This window comes from Bombus vancouverensis, chromosome 14 (assembly GCF_051014615.1).
Source record: "Bombus vancouverensis nearcticus chromosome 14, iyBomVanc1_principal, whole genome shotgun sequence".
NCBI classification, from domain to species: Eukaryota; Metazoa; Arthropoda; class Insecta; order Hymenoptera; family Apidae; genus Bombus; species Bombus vancouverensis.
Window position 1 is genome coordinate 865,109 of NC_134924.1, and position 18,183 is coordinate 883,291.

At 32.3% G+C, this 18,183-nt stretch overlaps 2 protein-coding genes across 9 annotated transcripts in view; both read right to left on the minus strand.

Moving 5' to 3' along the window:
* Positions 1-620: 620 nt before the first annotated feature.
* Positions 621-7,105, minus strand: LOC117158188 (sorting nexin-29). Of its 4 annotated transcripts, none has more exons than XM_033336837.2 (12): positions 6,370-6,518; positions 5,799-6,061; positions 5,197-5,498; positions 4,994-5,119; positions 4,672-4,921; positions 4,473-4,602; positions 4,147-4,388; positions 3,852-4,067; positions 3,622-3,778; positions 3,412-3,552; positions 3,161-3,300; positions 621-3,035 (listed from the first exon to the last, which is right to left on the minus strand). In XM_033336837.2, exons 2-12 carry the CDS (start codon positions 6,047-6,049, stop codon positions 2,951-2,953), a joined length of 2,040 nt encoding a protein of 679 aa, XP_033192728.1. In that variant the 5' UTR covers positions 6,050-6,061; positions 6,370-6,518; the 3' UTR covers positions 621-2,950. The 4 variants fall into 4 exon arrangements, with proteins under 4 accessions (XP_033192728.1, XP_076480593.1, XP_076480592.1 ...); XM_076624478.1 differs by having other exon boundaries at positions 4,672-4,819; positions 6,353-6,502; XM_076624477.1 differs by having other exon boundaries at positions 6,353-6,501.
* An 812-nt stretch (positions 7,106-7,917) lies between these two features.
* The window catches only part of LOC117158163 (pikachurin), a 262,596-nt gene continuing 252,330 nt past the window's right edge, over positions 7,918-18,183 (minus strand). For all 5 annotated transcript variants that reach the window (XM_033336804.2, XM_033336803.2, XM_076624242.1 and 2 more), the window contains 4 exons: positions 15,524-15,807; positions 14,811-15,056; positions 14,587-14,690; positions 7,918-13,296 (listed from right to left, as the gene is read on the minus strand). In XM_033336804.2, coding sequence (XP_033192695.1) covers positions 13,148-13,296; positions 14,587-14,690; positions 14,811-15,056; positions 15,524-15,807 — 783 coding nt within the window. In that variant the 3' untranslated portion in view covers positions 7,918-13,147. The remainder of the gene's footprint in view (positions 13,297-14,586; positions 14,691-14,810; positions 15,057-15,523; positions 15,808-18,183) is intronic.

Consider the following 18,183-nt stretch of genomic DNA (forward strand, 5'->3'; position numbering starts at 1 on the left):
AATTTTATAAATGTTTACGAGATTATTTAGAAAATTGTTATAAATTTTATATTTTAAAAGATTAAATTATTTTACGTTTTAAAATGTATAATTTTTTTTTATAAAGATTCGTTATAAACATAGCTTCTTTTTTAAGCTCAGTTACACAATGTTTCTTAGCGAATGGAGTTATAAAATAAAGTTATATATTGTGTAAAGAGTATCTTACAGTGCAAGGCTATAAACATCTTATTAGTAGTTCACAACGGTACATCGAAAATTAATAATTTATACATAAGGATTTATCCACCTTCTAGTCTGTCCTAGGGCTAAATCAAAATTAGTCAGCGAAGAGAGCTAGTGAATGTAAATAATAATTTAAAGCCGTTTACGATGAAATCTTTGTACGGAACGTAGTGACTAAGGCCAACGAATTCTATACTTTTCGTGCGTCTCGCGAAAGTTCGTTGAACGAAAAAAAACTTGTGGAACAATGCGAACTTTAAAAAAATATGTGTATAAAAGAAATTACCATAATACGAGCTGTCCATAGTCAACAGAGATTAGACTCCTTTTCCGAACGGCACAATGCAATTGTCAAAATCATAGTAAATATTAATTTTATATATTATATATATATATTTTTTTTAATTTTACATTTTTTTTATTATATTTCGAAAATTTCGAATTTATTAATTTTATTTGAAATTTTATGCGTTTCAACATCTTGTTTTCTATTAAACACACATGCAACACACATATTATACATTTTATTATCTTTCTGTTCTTTATTTGCTTGAAATGTCATTTATCTCGGCAATATATTCTCTAATTTAAACGATAGATAGTCACACGCATCTCTATGAATCGTAAATTTAATGAGTATTGTTAATCATTTTTCAAATAAGTACCACGTATCAGTATTGTAAAGTATGTTAATTTCTCGTGATCGAGATTTATTTTTTCTTTAATCTTGATAAACCTTCATGAAACGTTATATGTATAAATAAACTTATATTTTCTACGGAATAAAATACTCTTTAAGAGATAAGTTATTATACACTGTATTTTTCGTGCAGTATCAAATTTCAAAATATAAAAGCAAATTAAAGTATAAGATTTAGTACATAAAAAATATATATTACCTTATTTTTGAGTATTTTATCATAATAATGCATTATTTATATTTGATATTAAAAGTTTTAATGTTATAATATGTTTATGAATACTTTAATTGCTTTCAACAGTAATCTTTGTTTTTCCTTTCTTTTTTTATATTTCTGTTAAAGAATTGTATTTGTCCATTAAATTTAAGTATCGAATTTATATTCTTATCGAAACGTTAAGAACTTATTTAACGAATATATTCGATTATTTTTTTCTCTCCCTATTGCAAGTCAGAATATTATTATATTATATGATATCGACTTGAAATGAATGTGTCTGTTTTGTAATCGATTTTATAAGTAATGTAATCATGTACCATTATGTTACGAAACTTACTATGATTATGATGCTATGATTGCGATGCGCTATAAATATAGATTCCATAGATTCGTTTGAAGCGTATGTAATTGCAATTAATACATTGACTGCCATACAACAATGTCTTACTTTTCGATACATTTCGTATCGAATTAAATGTAAGTGGCTTCGATCTGTAAAGCAGCAAGTGTCGATTTATCGAGATTTGTCATTTATATTGTTGCTTGCTCGAGCTACAATATAAAGCTCTTGTCGCAATGTCATCGAATGTATTATAATATATAACAATAATATACAGGTGTATCGTTGGTTCCTTTGTAACGAAAAAATACATTATGGTTCCACAATCGGCAGTCAAGGTATTAATGATGATTATATTAATGACTCGATAAACTTTGCTATTACAAGAAACTTTTATATCTCAATATGGAAAGGTAAAAAATAATTGACTGTCTGTGTCGCTCAGTATAAATACTAATTCACATTACGATTCAAATTTCATTGTTATAACGTGTATTTATTATTTGATAAGAATCACGTTCGAGAGACAAAAATTTACGCCCGAATAGGTTCTTCGATGATTGGTTCGTTGTAAAAATTCTCTTATCTTACCTCTCCATAGTGAGACTCCTATGCAACTTGTTAAACCTGTGAATCTTATATGCGATTAGTTGTATTATTTACCAGCATAATACTGTATGTACTTGTTCCAATAACAATATGCACTTTTATTTTTATCATAAAATATAAATGGAAAAAGTGTACCTTTTTATATTACTGTTAAGGCGCCTTACATGAATAAAATTTTTAGAAAACGAGATTAAACACGCTATTATATAATTTAATTATAAGAACAACGTATAATACTTTATTTTCCGTATTCTGTGCATTGTCCTAGCTCTTTGATCTAAATTTATTTGTTAATTCATTAAATTCTATCTTTTATATACATTTTAATGATCATATTTCTTTTTATCGTATAACATGTTTCAAATATTTTTTAATACGTTTATTAATTTTTAATTTTTAAAATTTTATTTATTCTAAAATATAAGATATATAACAAATTTTGTATAATATATAAGAAATATATTTTTTTATATGATTCAAAGATTAAAAGTAGGATTAGAATTTCTCTTGAAATATGAATTAGAGTTTCAAACAATATTGCATATAAATTAGTGTAAAAAAATAATACATACTTTTGTGTAGAAAAAAATTAGTTTTTAATTAATTTTACTACATATTACTTTTATACATACATTGTCTATAAACAGCATATGTGTGAATGTATATTAATTATAATTGTATACATACAGACATATGCTCATATCTTCAATTGTCAACAATATATATATATATATATATTGTATATATATATACACATACATATATATATATACATATATAGAACAACATAAGTATTTTATATATTAAATTAAAAAGGCTTCATGTATGTACAAATTGTCTATAAAAACGTTAATAATTATAAACCCATGTATTGAGGGGAAGAAGAAAACGTGTTTCTTGTAGAGTTATTTTTTCTCGAATCCTCAGTATTAGGGTTATCACTAAAAAAGGTAATATTTAATAAGATCAGGATATTGAAAATACTTTTTTATAGATTTTTGAAATTTTAGAATCGCTTGTCTATTATATTATATTAATATTAAATTAGTATTGTGAGATAAATTACCCAAAGAAAGGCATTAGGGATATAAGCGTTTGTCTACTTGGTCTAGAAGCAAATGCTGGAGAGCATTGCGCCAATCTTCCAACAATTCGTCTTAACCATTGTTGCAATTTTTGTCGTCGTTCTTCTACAAATTTAGCATCCTAGATAAAAATGAATAAAAATGAACTTCGGATATTTCCTGTAATATTGTATACTATTCTTTCGTAAGATATTTTCTATAATATATTCTTTAGTATACTTCTGTAATGTACCTTATTTCCTATTGTCTTCTTTGGCGGGAATTCAAAAGTAGTAACAATTGCATCATGTTTTTTTAATTCTCTATAAAGTGCATGAAATTGCGCATATCGCCTATATATATTCCATTCGGTATCCCTAATACGTACGTATATCTGTAATAATTAATAAACTTAGATATATTTAACAATAATTTTATTGTAATTTATATCTATTTTACATACCTGATAAACATGATGTATATCAGAAGACTGTCCAGTAAGGAACGCAGATGGAATCCATATATGTATGAGACATGGTGGTTCTAATGGTAAGTCGTCTTCATTTATAGGGCCACGAAGGCACTCTAATTCAGCTTGTAACAACTTAACTAATCTCTCCCTGGAAATTTCCCGAACATTAATATAAAATATAGGTATTGTTACTGTTAAATATAGATATGTAATAATTTTACCTGTCATTTAATTGTAAAGTTAATCTAGCATTAAATTCCATTAATTCTGCATGCATATCTGCAACTTGAATTAATTTTTCTTCATATTGTTGAGCTTCATAATGATAATCTAATGATGGATCTTCTTCGGAAACTGTAGTAGAATCCGAATCTCTTCTCAACATTTGTACTGCCGTTACATATTTACGTAATTGTTGTCTTAATAATTCATTTTCTCTATTAAATCATAATTATATTAAAGTATAAGTTATTTCTATGCCTTATAAGATAAGGTGTATTATATTGCGAATTTTACCTATTTAATGCTTGTATTTGTAATTCGTGTCTTTCAAGATAATTTTGATGTTGTCTTTGTAAACGAGCAAGCTGTAATCTACTAGTCATAGCGTCTTCTTTAGCTTGCTCTAACATTTCAGTCATAGCTAATAGTCTTACTCGTAACACTTCAATATCTGCACTATCAGCATCTGTATGAATATCTAAATCTGCAAATGGTTCCGTAGCTTCTACTGCAGGTTCTGCTACTTCAGATGAATCCTAAATAACAAGAAAATATAAAATGGATGAAAAACATTAAATTAAAAGATATAAAAATATGGAAGAGATGCATTTTATACATACGTCTAAGTAGCTTGGTAATGCTATCAACATGTCATCTAACGTTTGATCTAAAGGAGATACAGGAACTAGCCCACCCATACTTCCGGAATTTGTAACTGGTGTTAATACTTTTTCTTCTTCAAAGGTTTCACTAAAAATATTCAAAAGTTTTATTATTTAATATGTCAATATTAAAATGTGAAATAGCAGATGCATTTACCTGTTTTCCCAGTCAGAAATTTCTTTATTGACTATTGTAGTAACATTATGTGTTTCTGGTTGAGATTGTGAAATTGTCGAACTAGGTGATGTAGAAGCTTTTGTTGATGTTACTGTAGGAGAATTGAGACAAGTTGGAGGTGCACTAACTGAAATGGAAGCTTCTGTATTTTCTTGTTCATCATTTTCGTTATCGAAAGAAATTATATGGGTTGGCACTTTTTTCCTTTGTCTCTGTTTTGAAGTAGGTCCTAATCGCGATATTAATTATATTCGTATAAAATTATATGTAATCTTATGCACTTGAAATGAAAAGCAATTACCTGGTATAGTAGATGATATAATGGGTTCAGATAATGAAATCTTTTGTTTTTCCATTTCTTTGCTTTTTGAATTATTATCTAATTCTTCATTATCTATCCTAATTGCAAATAAGATACTACCAAGTCCTAATAGTTAAAATGATATTTAATTATCTTATATAAATAAGTTGATATGATACAAAATTGAATGAATGTTATTATACCTGCTGCTACATCTGGTAATATAGCACTTCGTTCCTGGTCCAGTAAAAATGCCCAGTCTTCATAAAACGAAGATAGTATCGTGGGGTCAAGTATAGCATGTAAATGACGCTCTAAAGAACGTTCATTTAAAACAGCTCTGAGCCATGCTCTACCCCTACCATAATCAGTGTGAACTTTTTTTAATACACTAAAACGTTCTTGTTCATGCCATGTTAATTGTTCCTTTATACATGGCCAAAAAGCCATATCTGATGTACTACATGATTTTGTATTACCACCAGATACTATGTCTGAGACATGCCTATAAAGATATAAATAACATAAATTAATGTAATAGAATATATCTTTAGTTATTACTCATCACATAGCATTATCTTATAAACATACATCCGTGTAGTCATATTTGAGATGATAAGAAGTACAAAAAAGGGAAAGTAGATGACTATATGCATAATATCAATATATATCAATCTTATCTTAAACAGACAAGGTAAACAAATGTCATTGTTTTTGTAGAAGTTTCCATAATATATATCTTATAAGAAATACTGATGAAATAAATGGCATTTTAATTTATATATGCAATTATTTAGTTTATTACCTTAAAGCTGAATTAATTTTTTCAATGCATTTTGTACGTAATCCATGACTAAAAATTGATTCAAATATGTGACATAGCTGTGTAACACATATATCAGATTCAGTTGCTAATTCAGTACGCCCACCAAATCTAACATGACACTTTTTTGCAGCAGCTAATAAATTTTCCAATAGTTTCTGTCTCTCTGTTGCATGGTCATAACTTTGATTAGAATCAATTACATTATGTGTGCTTGGCACTATCGCTGACATTATACGTAAAGCCTAGAACATATAAGCCCAAGATATATGAAACACAGATATAAAACATAATCACATGCATTATTCTTTATTTAAAACCTAATGCTACACGAAATTATGTAAGAAATTTATATACTATCGTAAAAAAACATAAAAGAAAAACATAGAAATTTTTGTTCATTAATACATTTCCTAAATGTTTAAAGTTTTTGCAAAGTTAAAATACAATGACTAAAGTATTTTTTGATATTTTTGTCCTTGTATCAGATACATGATGATAACATGAATTACGTATTATATAAATTAAAGGAATACATTTTTAGGACAATTACACTTTTTATATGTATAACTCATTTTTCATTTAAATACACGCATTCATTTAAATATACTGTTTAAGTAGAATATGCCACAGATATAAGCGCAATTTCTATTGTTCATTCCAGTACACAAAAGAAAGTTTACAGGTGTTTTCAACAAGTAGTACAATGTTTAATCGTTAATTATGTTAATTGGAAGCATGTGTCGTATCACGAGATGCTTATTAATTTGTGAAAACAATGTTGACAGTATATAATTCAACGATAATGCGATGATGTATAAAAAATAAATACATACCATGAGTATCAATCACTGAAGATCACGTTAATTTCCTTTCAAATTGTAATTCGTTATTAAAAAGAGTTGTACAAAAAGTGTACATAAATATACAATCACTTCTAGGAATTATTATATACAGGACTTGTCAAAGAGTACTACGACGTAACTATCTCATGACGATAAGCAGAAGATTTAATTTTTCTAGTGAGTAATATATAAATTTTTGTGGCAGGAAAACTGTAGGGGCGGAAACAGTCCCCTCATCTTTGCTCTTTTTCCTTGAACACAGATGTGTCATGTGAATTAGGTGGTATATATAAAATAGGCATAGAAAAAGTGACTCCGTTTGTCGAGCATTTTAGTATAGTACGTTGATCTCCTATACCCTGAGTATAGTAGTTCTATAGTATTCTTATCAGTTATGATCTTGACATATTTAAGAATCTATCTTATCTATTTAAGAATCTGCTTCTATTATTTACACAATGATTGGTATAGTAACTACAATTTCGTAGTTGTAATGTTTAAAAGTATATAAAATGTCACTAATTTGTTCGACATAAAACTATAGTAGCAAATATAACGATTATTTAGTGTCCTGTATCTTGGCAATAATGAATATTATTTTAAATTGATGAGTATAGAGATTGTCTTCTTTTTAACTTGGTAGCACTGATTTCTTTATGTATGCCATAGTATATATTTTAGATACGTACGAGCATTACTATTTTAGATATAAGTCATGGTCAAAGTAAGTCCGATACGTAATTGATAGGATTCTCGTCTCGATGTAAATATAATCTATGGATGATTGTAAATATAACTTGGTCAATTCTTTACAGAGTTTGCGCGATTTATAAGATGTTAGTTATGCGGTCATAGTAAGAGGTACTAAACAAGTGTATAAATAATAGTGAAACAATTACAGCGCAGTAGAATGTATAATAATACATATCATATATTGTCAGAACAATTTAGATAAGAACGTTTATAGATAATTCCAAAATTCATAATCTTTGAAATTGAATTCGCGGCTATTTTAGCGCGCTTAGATTCTGCGCAGTGTGAATTAAGGAAGGCGCTAAATTTAACATTAATTAAAAAGAATTTTAAATACATGTTGCACATATAAGTAAAAAATTCATAATTATGTACTTTATTAATTGTTAACATTTAAGAAGAAAGAGATCAGTATAAAATCAACCAAATATTTAAATAATTACGTTTGACATTTTATATTTTAAGGAAAAGAGAAGGATTTTAAGAGGGAAATAAATCTCTGATTTATAAAATCTCTTTTTTATTGATGCTTCGACAACATGGGCTGAGACACACACATTTGCTCATATGAATTTATACCACTGCGTGTTCCAACATATACATACACAATTCGTTAAATTATTGCATCGCGCTGCACTAGATGTAATAAGTAAATTAACTTAGAATCGTGTGTTTCATATTGTTTGATTATTATTTAAGAAAATGTTAATTGTATAGAAGACGGTCCGATAATTTAAGTTGACAAGTTAAGCGATAATTTGCAAATTTTTGATAAAACTATCGCATTTTTATTTATATCTTATCTTGATAAAAAAATATTATTTTTATACCAAAGAAAAAGAAATGTTTTCATAATAAAGGCAATAACTTAGCTTTTTATGACAAAATCTATTTTAGAGGAAATTCGTCTGTTTTTTAGTAGACAAATTTAAACAATATGAATCATTATAAGTTAACCATAAAAGATATGTTTTGGCGATAATTTGTACGATTCAGTAATAAGATAAAGCAACAATTTTTTCTTGAGAAAATACAACGATGGAAAAAGGTCGTAATAAACTTAAGTATACAAGAGTTACGATAGCACGATTCTAATGAAGTGTTCCTCTGTGCATAATTGCGTGATACCTGCAGATTTGATAAGCTCCTTCGCACCATTTATCATCATTGAACTTGATCTACACGAATAGTAATTTTATCCAAAGTGAGAGAGCGAGAGAATTGTTTCGTTTTTTTTTTAATTTTCGATATCAAACTTCTCGTTTGTGATGTGTGCTCGTTTTTTTCTTCTTTTTCTTTTTTGTCTTTCTTTTATATCGTTTTGTTTCTTTTTTTTTTTTTTGCAGCATCGAAATATGAAAAATTCATTTTCGACCATTCTATATGCATACATACATGCATACACACACTTACATATATGTATATACATATATATTTGAGGAGATCCACATGGGTCGCAAGAATAGGTTGACAGGATAGACTCTTCTAATAGACTTTGCAGACGGACATAATAGAAATATTTAATATATAGCATCATATATTAATATAATATTTAGTAATAATATAATATCTATTATATATTAATATGTATGATATTTTTTTGTTTGTTTTTAATAATAGCGTCCTTTCTCTTCTCGCTTTGTCTGAGGTGTGATATCCAGCGATTTTCTAATTTTCCTTACATTCAAATTCAGTACACGATGTAAGTACGATTTCGCTTCAGCCTTATTCGGATACTAATCCTCATTGAATTTATCAGGCATTTTGTACGACCTGTTGACTTATACAACCATCGTCTGGTCGTTTCACAACGTATGCGTATTCTACCATAGAAACAAATATACACGATTTCTTCCGAAATGCATCTAATCGAAGATAAAAATGAACGATTTTCATGTCCGATCTTAAATAAAAAGTACCTAAAGTTTACGTAATAAATTCTTACGATCAGTTTATGCATTTCTTCGATAAATTAAACGTGGGGTAGATGTTGTATGAAGGAGAAGCAGTGAATATCATAAGAAAGCATGTTTACTTCTTCTTTGATTCTTCAGAAGGATTAACGAGAATCGAAGAATTCATAGGATCGAAAGACAATGATTCATAATTTCGGTAAAGTCATTTAAGAAATTTACTAACGTTGAATATATAAATATTTCGGAGAAAACACCATTCACATAAACTTTTCTGTTTCTAGTCATCAGATTGTTTCACAAAAATCGGAACAATTTAATTTAAGATTAAACAGATTCTATTTTAAAGGTAAGTGGTAAATGCGATATATTCACTGAAAGTTTCGTTCGTTAGACACGAGTTTGGGATATCAAACGTCATGAAACAATTTGATATATCCACCCAACGTACAAGAAATAGAAACGTTTAATGTGCCACAATTTATTTAATCGATATAAGTAAAATGTTCCGAGAGATTTATTCGACGAACTAAGCGATTCCCTTAATCGTTTAATTATACTAACAAAAATCAATGTTTGACGCGCACGATGCTCGCGAATGAGGAGATCTAAAATGATGACGATGATCGTCGATAAATAAAAGATATGCACGGCTACACGCTAATAGCGAAAAATTGTCCAGGAACCTTGTTTCAAGCGCGAATACAGGAGAAAATTGAAACGCACGATATACAAATGAAACGCGTGGAACAAGTGAAATTTTTCTACGCGCGATGAAAAAGAAGCTTATTCAGTGTCGCGAGATTTTTGTACAAAAATGCTTCGCTGTTCCAGCGAAACTATCTCCACGAATAAAGTTTATACAAGCATATTACGAAGCTTGGAGAATCGTTCAGAGATTGATACACACACACACATTGACCTTGTTAAAAATTGTGCTGAGAAATGATAGGATGGAAGGGAATAAAGGAGGAGGGAAGGAAGGAAGGAAGGAAGGAAGGAGGCAAGAAAGGGCGTAGAAAGGAAATGAAGTAAAAGTATGTCTCCGAAAGATCGGAGTTTTAAAATATTTTCATCTCGTGCGTGACTTCACATCGCTAGACTTCACTCGCCAATAATCGTTTATTATTATAGTATTATACTTGCCTACGTAACTACCATTCATCTTTGATATTCTTTTTTCCCTATTCCACTTCTTCATTTATATAATTTCAAGAAAATAACATTCGTACAAAATTGACTACAGCCGATTGCTTTTACATGATGTGTACGAGTTCGATCGTTCGAAGTTTTCAAATCATTCCCGTGCAAAACGGAGAAATCAAAGTGTATATATCCATCTATCCCCCTAACCGTTGTTCATTATTATTCTTCTTCCGTACCCGCGTTCTCGTTAAGATATGACATGTATACGTATTGACCTGACCGATAGATTCCGACCGGTTCCTTTCTTTTAACCCATTCGACATTTTTACTCATTTATCGATATTTTCAAAGTATAGCTAGAAATCATTTTGTCGATATACGTACAGGTAGACCTCTAAGTGAAACGTTATTATGTGTTCACGAAGATAAAGTATAGTTTTGCGAACTGTTACACAGTCTGTCAAATCGATTTGGACGAATTCGCGTAAAACGAAGTTGCAATAAAGTTTTACTGCCTTTTTGCAACTACTATGTAGTATAACGGAACATTGAATCGGTTGATAGGAATGCCAAACCAGGCTTTAGAACTTTGTTTCGTATAATCTGTAAAGTTACGTAACTATCGATGAAACAACTTTTTTTCCTGAGGTTTAGTGCCGGAAAGTGCTCGTCTCTTTCGATACGCATTTATTCCAATTTCTATTCCATTCGTGAAGTTATTCCTTTTTGAATTGTTTATGGTTCTACCCATATCGTAGTCCTCGGAATACTTTCGGCTTATTTCTTTTATCATTTTAACTCTATTGTTTCCTTTCAATTTACCACGTCGAAGGGGTTAACATGTATATCAGATCCGTTCGTTCAGGGTCGCTTGGAAAAGTCTTATTGAATTAAGAAAATATGCGGGGACATCTTCGTAATTAAGTCGCTACTTTTTTTATACAGATATTTAACCGGTAGAACGTGCAGCTCGGTGCTTCTTAAGTGGAAACGTCGAGGAGCGTACACTGCCAGCTACGGAAGTACCTTACGAAGCATTAGTGGTTCTTGTAAAACACGGACGCGCAGATCCTCTGCACGCACGATGCCGATCCTCTTCATCTCGCGTGCATGTCGAGCGGACGCAAAAGCAACGAGAACTTTGAAAAATTGCCGGTTATACATAGGGAAAATATTTGTACGTTCCAAAATTGCGATTCCGCTGTCATATTTATTTTTCAAAGAAATATTTCGAATGGATTAATATTCCATCCATCGATAGAATTTCAAATTTAAAATATTCATCTTAAATATGTAAGATCTTATTAATTTCGAGTAAATTAACGAAGCCTGAACAATGGAAGTATCATATTTTCATTTTTAAGAGGAAAAATAATTTCTCCATGTACAACGTTCGATTTTCCCCAGAAATTCTGTTTGCTTTTGCATCGTTGTTAAAGGTGTTAATTGCTTTTGGTCCTTCTTGTACCTTTCGTAATTGATTTAACGTTCTGTTCTGAATCTAATCCTCCCTATCGAGTGTTCGAGGCGTGCTCGCTCGAACGAGAAACAAAATGATCGCTACATATCGGTTGTCGCGTGTCGTGCGGTCACCAAAGAAAAGATATCGTGAGAAATCTTAGACGATGATCTAAGAGGTGTGGCGTGAACTGGTTGGACGTATTTAAGGTGCCTCGAGGTGTTCGATTACTTGATTGATTGAAACTGACAATGCCTCGCAATTAAAAGATTTCACGTGACATCCGGTCGGAGAGCTTAATAAAAATTGACGCGAAGGGGTTATGCTTCTTGTTTTTCTCTTTCTCATCTTTTTCTACGTACTTTAATCTTATTAGGCCATAAAGCCGTCTTCGTGACGCGCTCTATCAAGTTCTTAATCCGGCCGGAGACAATCGTAGTTGTGACTAGACGCACATTCCTTACGTAACAACTTCCGTCCAAACGCGCGATAGGAACGACGATTCGCAGGAACTCATATCGGGGAGATTCGACAATGTTCTTTAACATCGTTCGACTCGCGTTTTGGATCCGTGTAGTTCGCGCGTGCAACGCAACGCATTCAAACGCAACACTATACTAAAGGTAGGACAAGTTAGAGTTTTTTTTATTTATTTTTTCCTTATCATCGAATATCGGAGGTTTCGATATCGTCTTGAGATCGAGCAACCCACGAGACACGAAGATGTGTGCAGACAGGAAGTTGTCACCGAACGGAAATATATCTTGAGGCGACTGACAGATTTCCAAATATCTTTCATTAATATTTACAGTAAGCTGTCTACTTTTTCGACGGTCTCACACGACGTAGTCTTTCTCTTTCTTTCTCTATTTTATTTTCTTCCTCTTTTCATGTGTATTTTATTTTTAGTTAGCCTTCTCTTTTTTTTTCTTTTTCTTTTTCTTTTCTGTTACCTTATTATTCTCTTCGGGAGAATTTCGTCGTTGATGAGTCTGTACAAAAATGATGAACCGTGTGATCGGTGTGTATAAATCGTTTTCCACGTCGAAACGTGGTTCAGCGTTCAAGGCGTCTCAAGGCGGCCGCGATTCACCTTAAACGCTGTTGCAACGACGTCGATCTCTGGCTTGGCCAGCGTTATTCATCGCATTTTCATATTCTAAGCGTTGGTCCACGCGGACCTAACCATCTAACGTCGGACGGCATGGATATCTTTCAGGGGATACACGAGTGCGTGTTGGTGGCTTGTCCTGGCGACGATAGCGCTACGGAGAAGTCTGAGTCGAGGACCAGGTCGCTGATGCAACCAACAATACCCTTCGTGTATTTTCCTCCCGTTGTCCTCACGATATCCGGTGCTCCACCTATCAAACATTCGCAGTTTTTATATTTTTATCATATTGTATTTTCAGTAACATTAGCGCATAAGAAAGTCAAGTAACTTTATTACCAATGACAAATTAACTGGAAGAAGTAGTGCACAAAAAATTATATTACTTTATTTCATTACATTTACGTTATATACTAATTAATTTTAAATTAATCGAAATAAATGGTTTATTTTATGTAATAAATTTCTCGAATCGAAAGAAAGACATGATTTTGTCATCCTCTCTTCGAATTCTCTTTTCTTTTGTAATTAATTAAAATAAGTTTTACAACTAATAAAAAGTAAAAGTAAATATAAAAGTAAATATAAGTAAAAAGTAAAGCGCCAATAAAATAGTGAAATAATTGGATGTTAAAGGTTTGTGAAAGTCAAGTTTTATGATACACACGAGCTATGAATTTTTCAAGTTTTGACACGAAGTTTCCATGCTCCGTTGTTAATGCGATGAAACATGGTAAACACGGTACATTCGACGAATTAAGATGCGCTCCCATAAATTTTCAGAGAGTGGAGCAATGTATCAAGCTGTTTCTTTACGAGTTCAACAGCTTAGCGGAAGTTACCGAGAATACATAACGCGCTCCCGAGGATGACCCACTTGGTAATTTCTGTAATAACTCAAAGACAGCTAAACTCGAATGTATAAGTCGCTTCTACTGGAACTTTTGAGTAGTTAATCTTCGATGCTTATGATTTTCACACGGAAATATGAGTCCGAACCACAAAATGCTTCTCCTCTAACTTTCCTCTACGATATTCCGCTGTTTTGCAATCGCAAGGCGTTTCACAACACGAGAAACCTCTTAACCTTTTAAATGAGATCGTTACATACTTTGAATCGAGACAACTGCAATAAAAGTGGATTTAGTTTTTAAGAATTATTTAAAAAGGAATAAAAGCCTGAAAAGAATCTTCGTCACTTTAATTGTTTACAAAAATACGATATATCTTTTGCAAAATTTGTCGTTTATTCAAATTTTCAAAACGTAGAAATTTCAAATTCAAAAAAGTTATCGGTTCTAAATTAATCGAAAGAATTGTTTCATTGTTCAAATTTGTTAAGTCATCTTATCGAACTAACACGCTTAAAACATACACAACATCCAAAATATACATATAATATTCTTTGTAATATTTAATGGATAAAATAAATCTCTGTCTAAACTGTATCCCTTTAGTCAACATATTCATGAGAATATAATTTTAAACTTATGTAGTAGAGGCACTAAGTCACAATTTATTTCCATCGAAATACTTGACTTACCGACGTAAAGACCCGTGTCAGTGTTCAGCTGTCTGAGCTGTCCAGGCGATGACGCGGATACTCCGGTTCCGCTATCGACGACCAGCGACGCCCACTGTTCGTTCCTGAAGAAACATCAGTCAATTTCAGAACATTGAAACTCGATTAGGAAGTTTCCGTCGTATTAAAAACTCCGTTGATACATGGTTAACGACCAGGGAAAAGGAACTTTCTAACAGCGTTACCTGACTGCCCGGACCCGGTGCCATAGATCATCGTCCAGTCTCGTTAAGTTGTATCGTAGAACAGCCTCACCGGAGCCAAGATTATAGGCTAAAGACAGATAACCATGATCCAAGCCGAGAGCAAGAAAATCGTCGTTCTCGTCCCTTTGTTCTTGCGGATCTGCTTGGCGCCCGCTCCATAGCAACAACCCACTACTGCTACTCGCTCTGAATCTCATATTAATGTCCACCCTGTAGCTTATTATCCTGCGACAAACGGATTTCTTCGATTAAGAAGGATAGAGGTGTGTTTTTTTTCTTTAAACGGTAAAAGCGATCGTCTATCATGAGATTGCACGGCAGCTGCTTTGAGGATTGAGCAAGAGAGATCAAAATGGAGGTCACATTGAGTTAGGAAGCTTCTTAACACGTTAAACGCGACTGGTGGTTATTGGTGACCTACGTTACTAAATATCTTAGAACCATTTAAAATGAGATCAATTTTGTGGACTAAAAAATTTTCAATGGTTTAGATGATATAGATAACATCATGAAAAAATCATCATGGTATTATTTTAATATAATACGTAATATTTTACGAGAATGAAACATTATGGTGTAGTATTATGTGTATATTTCGATATATCGTGGCGCAATACAGATATAAATGACAGCGAGAAAGATCGCAAGGGAAATGGTTAAGGTTTAGTTTCGTAACTTTTAAATTTCCATACCTTTTCATCGTGTCAGCGTCATTGTAATGAAGGTAGCTCTCGCTACCGGAGAAACTAGGCACGGATCTCTCGTATCGCGTCCCACTATTCGGTTTCACCAGAGAGCTGTCCAGAATCGTGTTGTCGTCCGGTGCAGGACACGGATGCGGCATGCCAGGTCGACAACGACACGTGAATCGGTCCCGGAGCGGACGACACTCTGCATCTCCGCAGGGCCTCGCCTCGCACGCGTGTCCACAATTCCCGACGTTCACTCCGCCCAGTGCCTCGGCGAGAATTCCAATCTGTGCAACGTAATCGCTTTGTTAATAACGATTAACACATCCGCGGCACCTTGTTGCGATAAATGATCGTCTGAACGCGAATAAACCGTTGTCAGGCCACATTGTTTGCGGAATTATTGACTTATACCATTCGAAGGAAAGACGAGACTGTCTTAGATCGGTCTGACAAGTTCCGTAATATAATGTTGCATGTTTACAGATTTATTTGTGGCTGATTGAAATTTAATGTTAACTTATCGTTCGTTTTCTACATGGAGAGAGGAAGACGAATGAAAATTGTAAATTCACATTGACTGTAATTCTAGAAGTATTTTGTCTTATTTGAAGTATAATCGGTATATCTTTAGAAAATTAGGGAGATTTAAAAGTTTGCTATAAAATTGCTTAAAGGTGTATTGATATATTTAAACCAAATATTTAACTTCTTATATTATACACCAGTGTATTTTGTCTCATTTTATTCTATCCGTTTGAATAAAAAATATTTCGATTTAAAGATTACCATTGACAAATAACCGACAGGTATTAGCTAAAATATTTTTTACAAACGAGTTAAATCAGTCTAGATCGGGTAATGAAATTACAACGATCTATTTAGAACTGCTCTTAGTTTTTCAGGTTAAGTTAATTTTACCTTAGAATATTTTTATTATTCAATGCAAAAATCACTTTGAAAGGTACAAATATTTTATAGCGTCCTGCTTATTAACTTTTTAGTTTCAAGGAATTAACAAATTCTAACTATAAATAAGAATCGCGTTGGTTGTATAGACAGACCTATACTCCATTTATTCTACTTTCCCGACAATTTCTGGCTTGCACTATGAGAATTTCTAGCTTTTGCTACTTATCTAATCAGTTAGACCATGCTACTTCGTCGCTGAATCAGCATTGTCCTGGATCTCTGGCAAGTCTGGCCAAATCCCAGTTTCTCTACTTGTCCGATACAACTGACCGTACTACTTGTTCAACAATAAGCAGCTTTGACAGTATTCAATTATATTTCTTAGTTATGCCGATTGTATAACCACTTAAGGATACTTCAACCGAATAATAATATACTCTAGTGGTTCTATTTAACAGACCGCTAATTATCGGTAATTATCCGTACAAAAACGATGCTCGTGATTTCGTTTCAATTAGACATAAAGTTTTGAAGGAAGTAGTTGCAGTTTCGTGTTTGATTCAACGTTGTGGCAGCTATATCCGTGAATTTATAAGTAGACGATAATCCTTTCGTGATAAAGGCAAACGCGAGTAGACGAATGTAATAAAAGAGCAAGCTGCACCAGGTTGGATTTAATTCTCCTAAAGTCGCCCAGGGAAAGAACGAAAACATACAATGCGTGCATTCATACAGTTTAACGCCGTACTAATATCTATACCTGGTCGTTAATAATAATTCTCTATGAATGAAATCGTTAGGGACTTTAATAAATATCTGCATCCTCGTTAACTGTATTTTCTTTCATATTCTCGTTTCTCTTTGCTTTCTTTTCTATTTCTTGTACATTTTTTTTTTTATCTAAAATTGTCATTTTTAGAATTAATGTTCTATTATATTCCGCGTACCATAAAATTCTTTCCTTCTTTCTTTTCCCCTTCCTTTTTATTTCTACCATATTTTATATTTTGGAGTATTTTACATGAGGTGTTTTACGAGCTGTTGTAAAAACGAGAATGTCATTAAAAAGGTGTGTCATTAAAAATAGAGACATGAAATGTGAAGGGAAGCGATAGTGAATTTATTACCAGATAGGAAACAGGAACGAATGAACGACGTTTGCGTATCATATTGATTTCCTGAATTAGATATAATGTATTAAGTATATCAATTAAAAAATTGGTTTATTGATCAGGTTCAACAGTACATCAATGTTATTCTATACCTATGTAGTATCGTGGACAAAAAACCTAAAAGATATCGGGTAAACCATAAACAATGTCGCGAGAGCCGAGGCGTCGTCGGGTCCATCAATCGGTCCTTCAATTGAATAGTTTCGTAGAAAAGGCCTACGTGACCCTGGCCATGAGTGTTTGCGGAACACGTGCGTGGTGGGCCTAAGAAATGACAAAGGGATGCTAGAACAGTCAGTGTCAGTGGAGAAGCCAGGGAGTGTGAATCGAGAAGTCAGAGAGTGCGAGTTGCGTTGTCGAGATAGTGTTGCCAGCGTTGTCGTGAGAGTGTGGTCCGCGTGAGAGAGAGAGAAAGAGAGAGAGAGAGAGAGCGTTGAATCCGTTGTAACAAGAGTTGCGAATTAACTATTGAGTTGTCTAGATTATAGCACGTTATTGTGATTAGTTCACGTTGAACAACCATCGTTCTTCTATTTAATCAACATCTGTACAATCCATTTATTGTAAATAAATCATCAT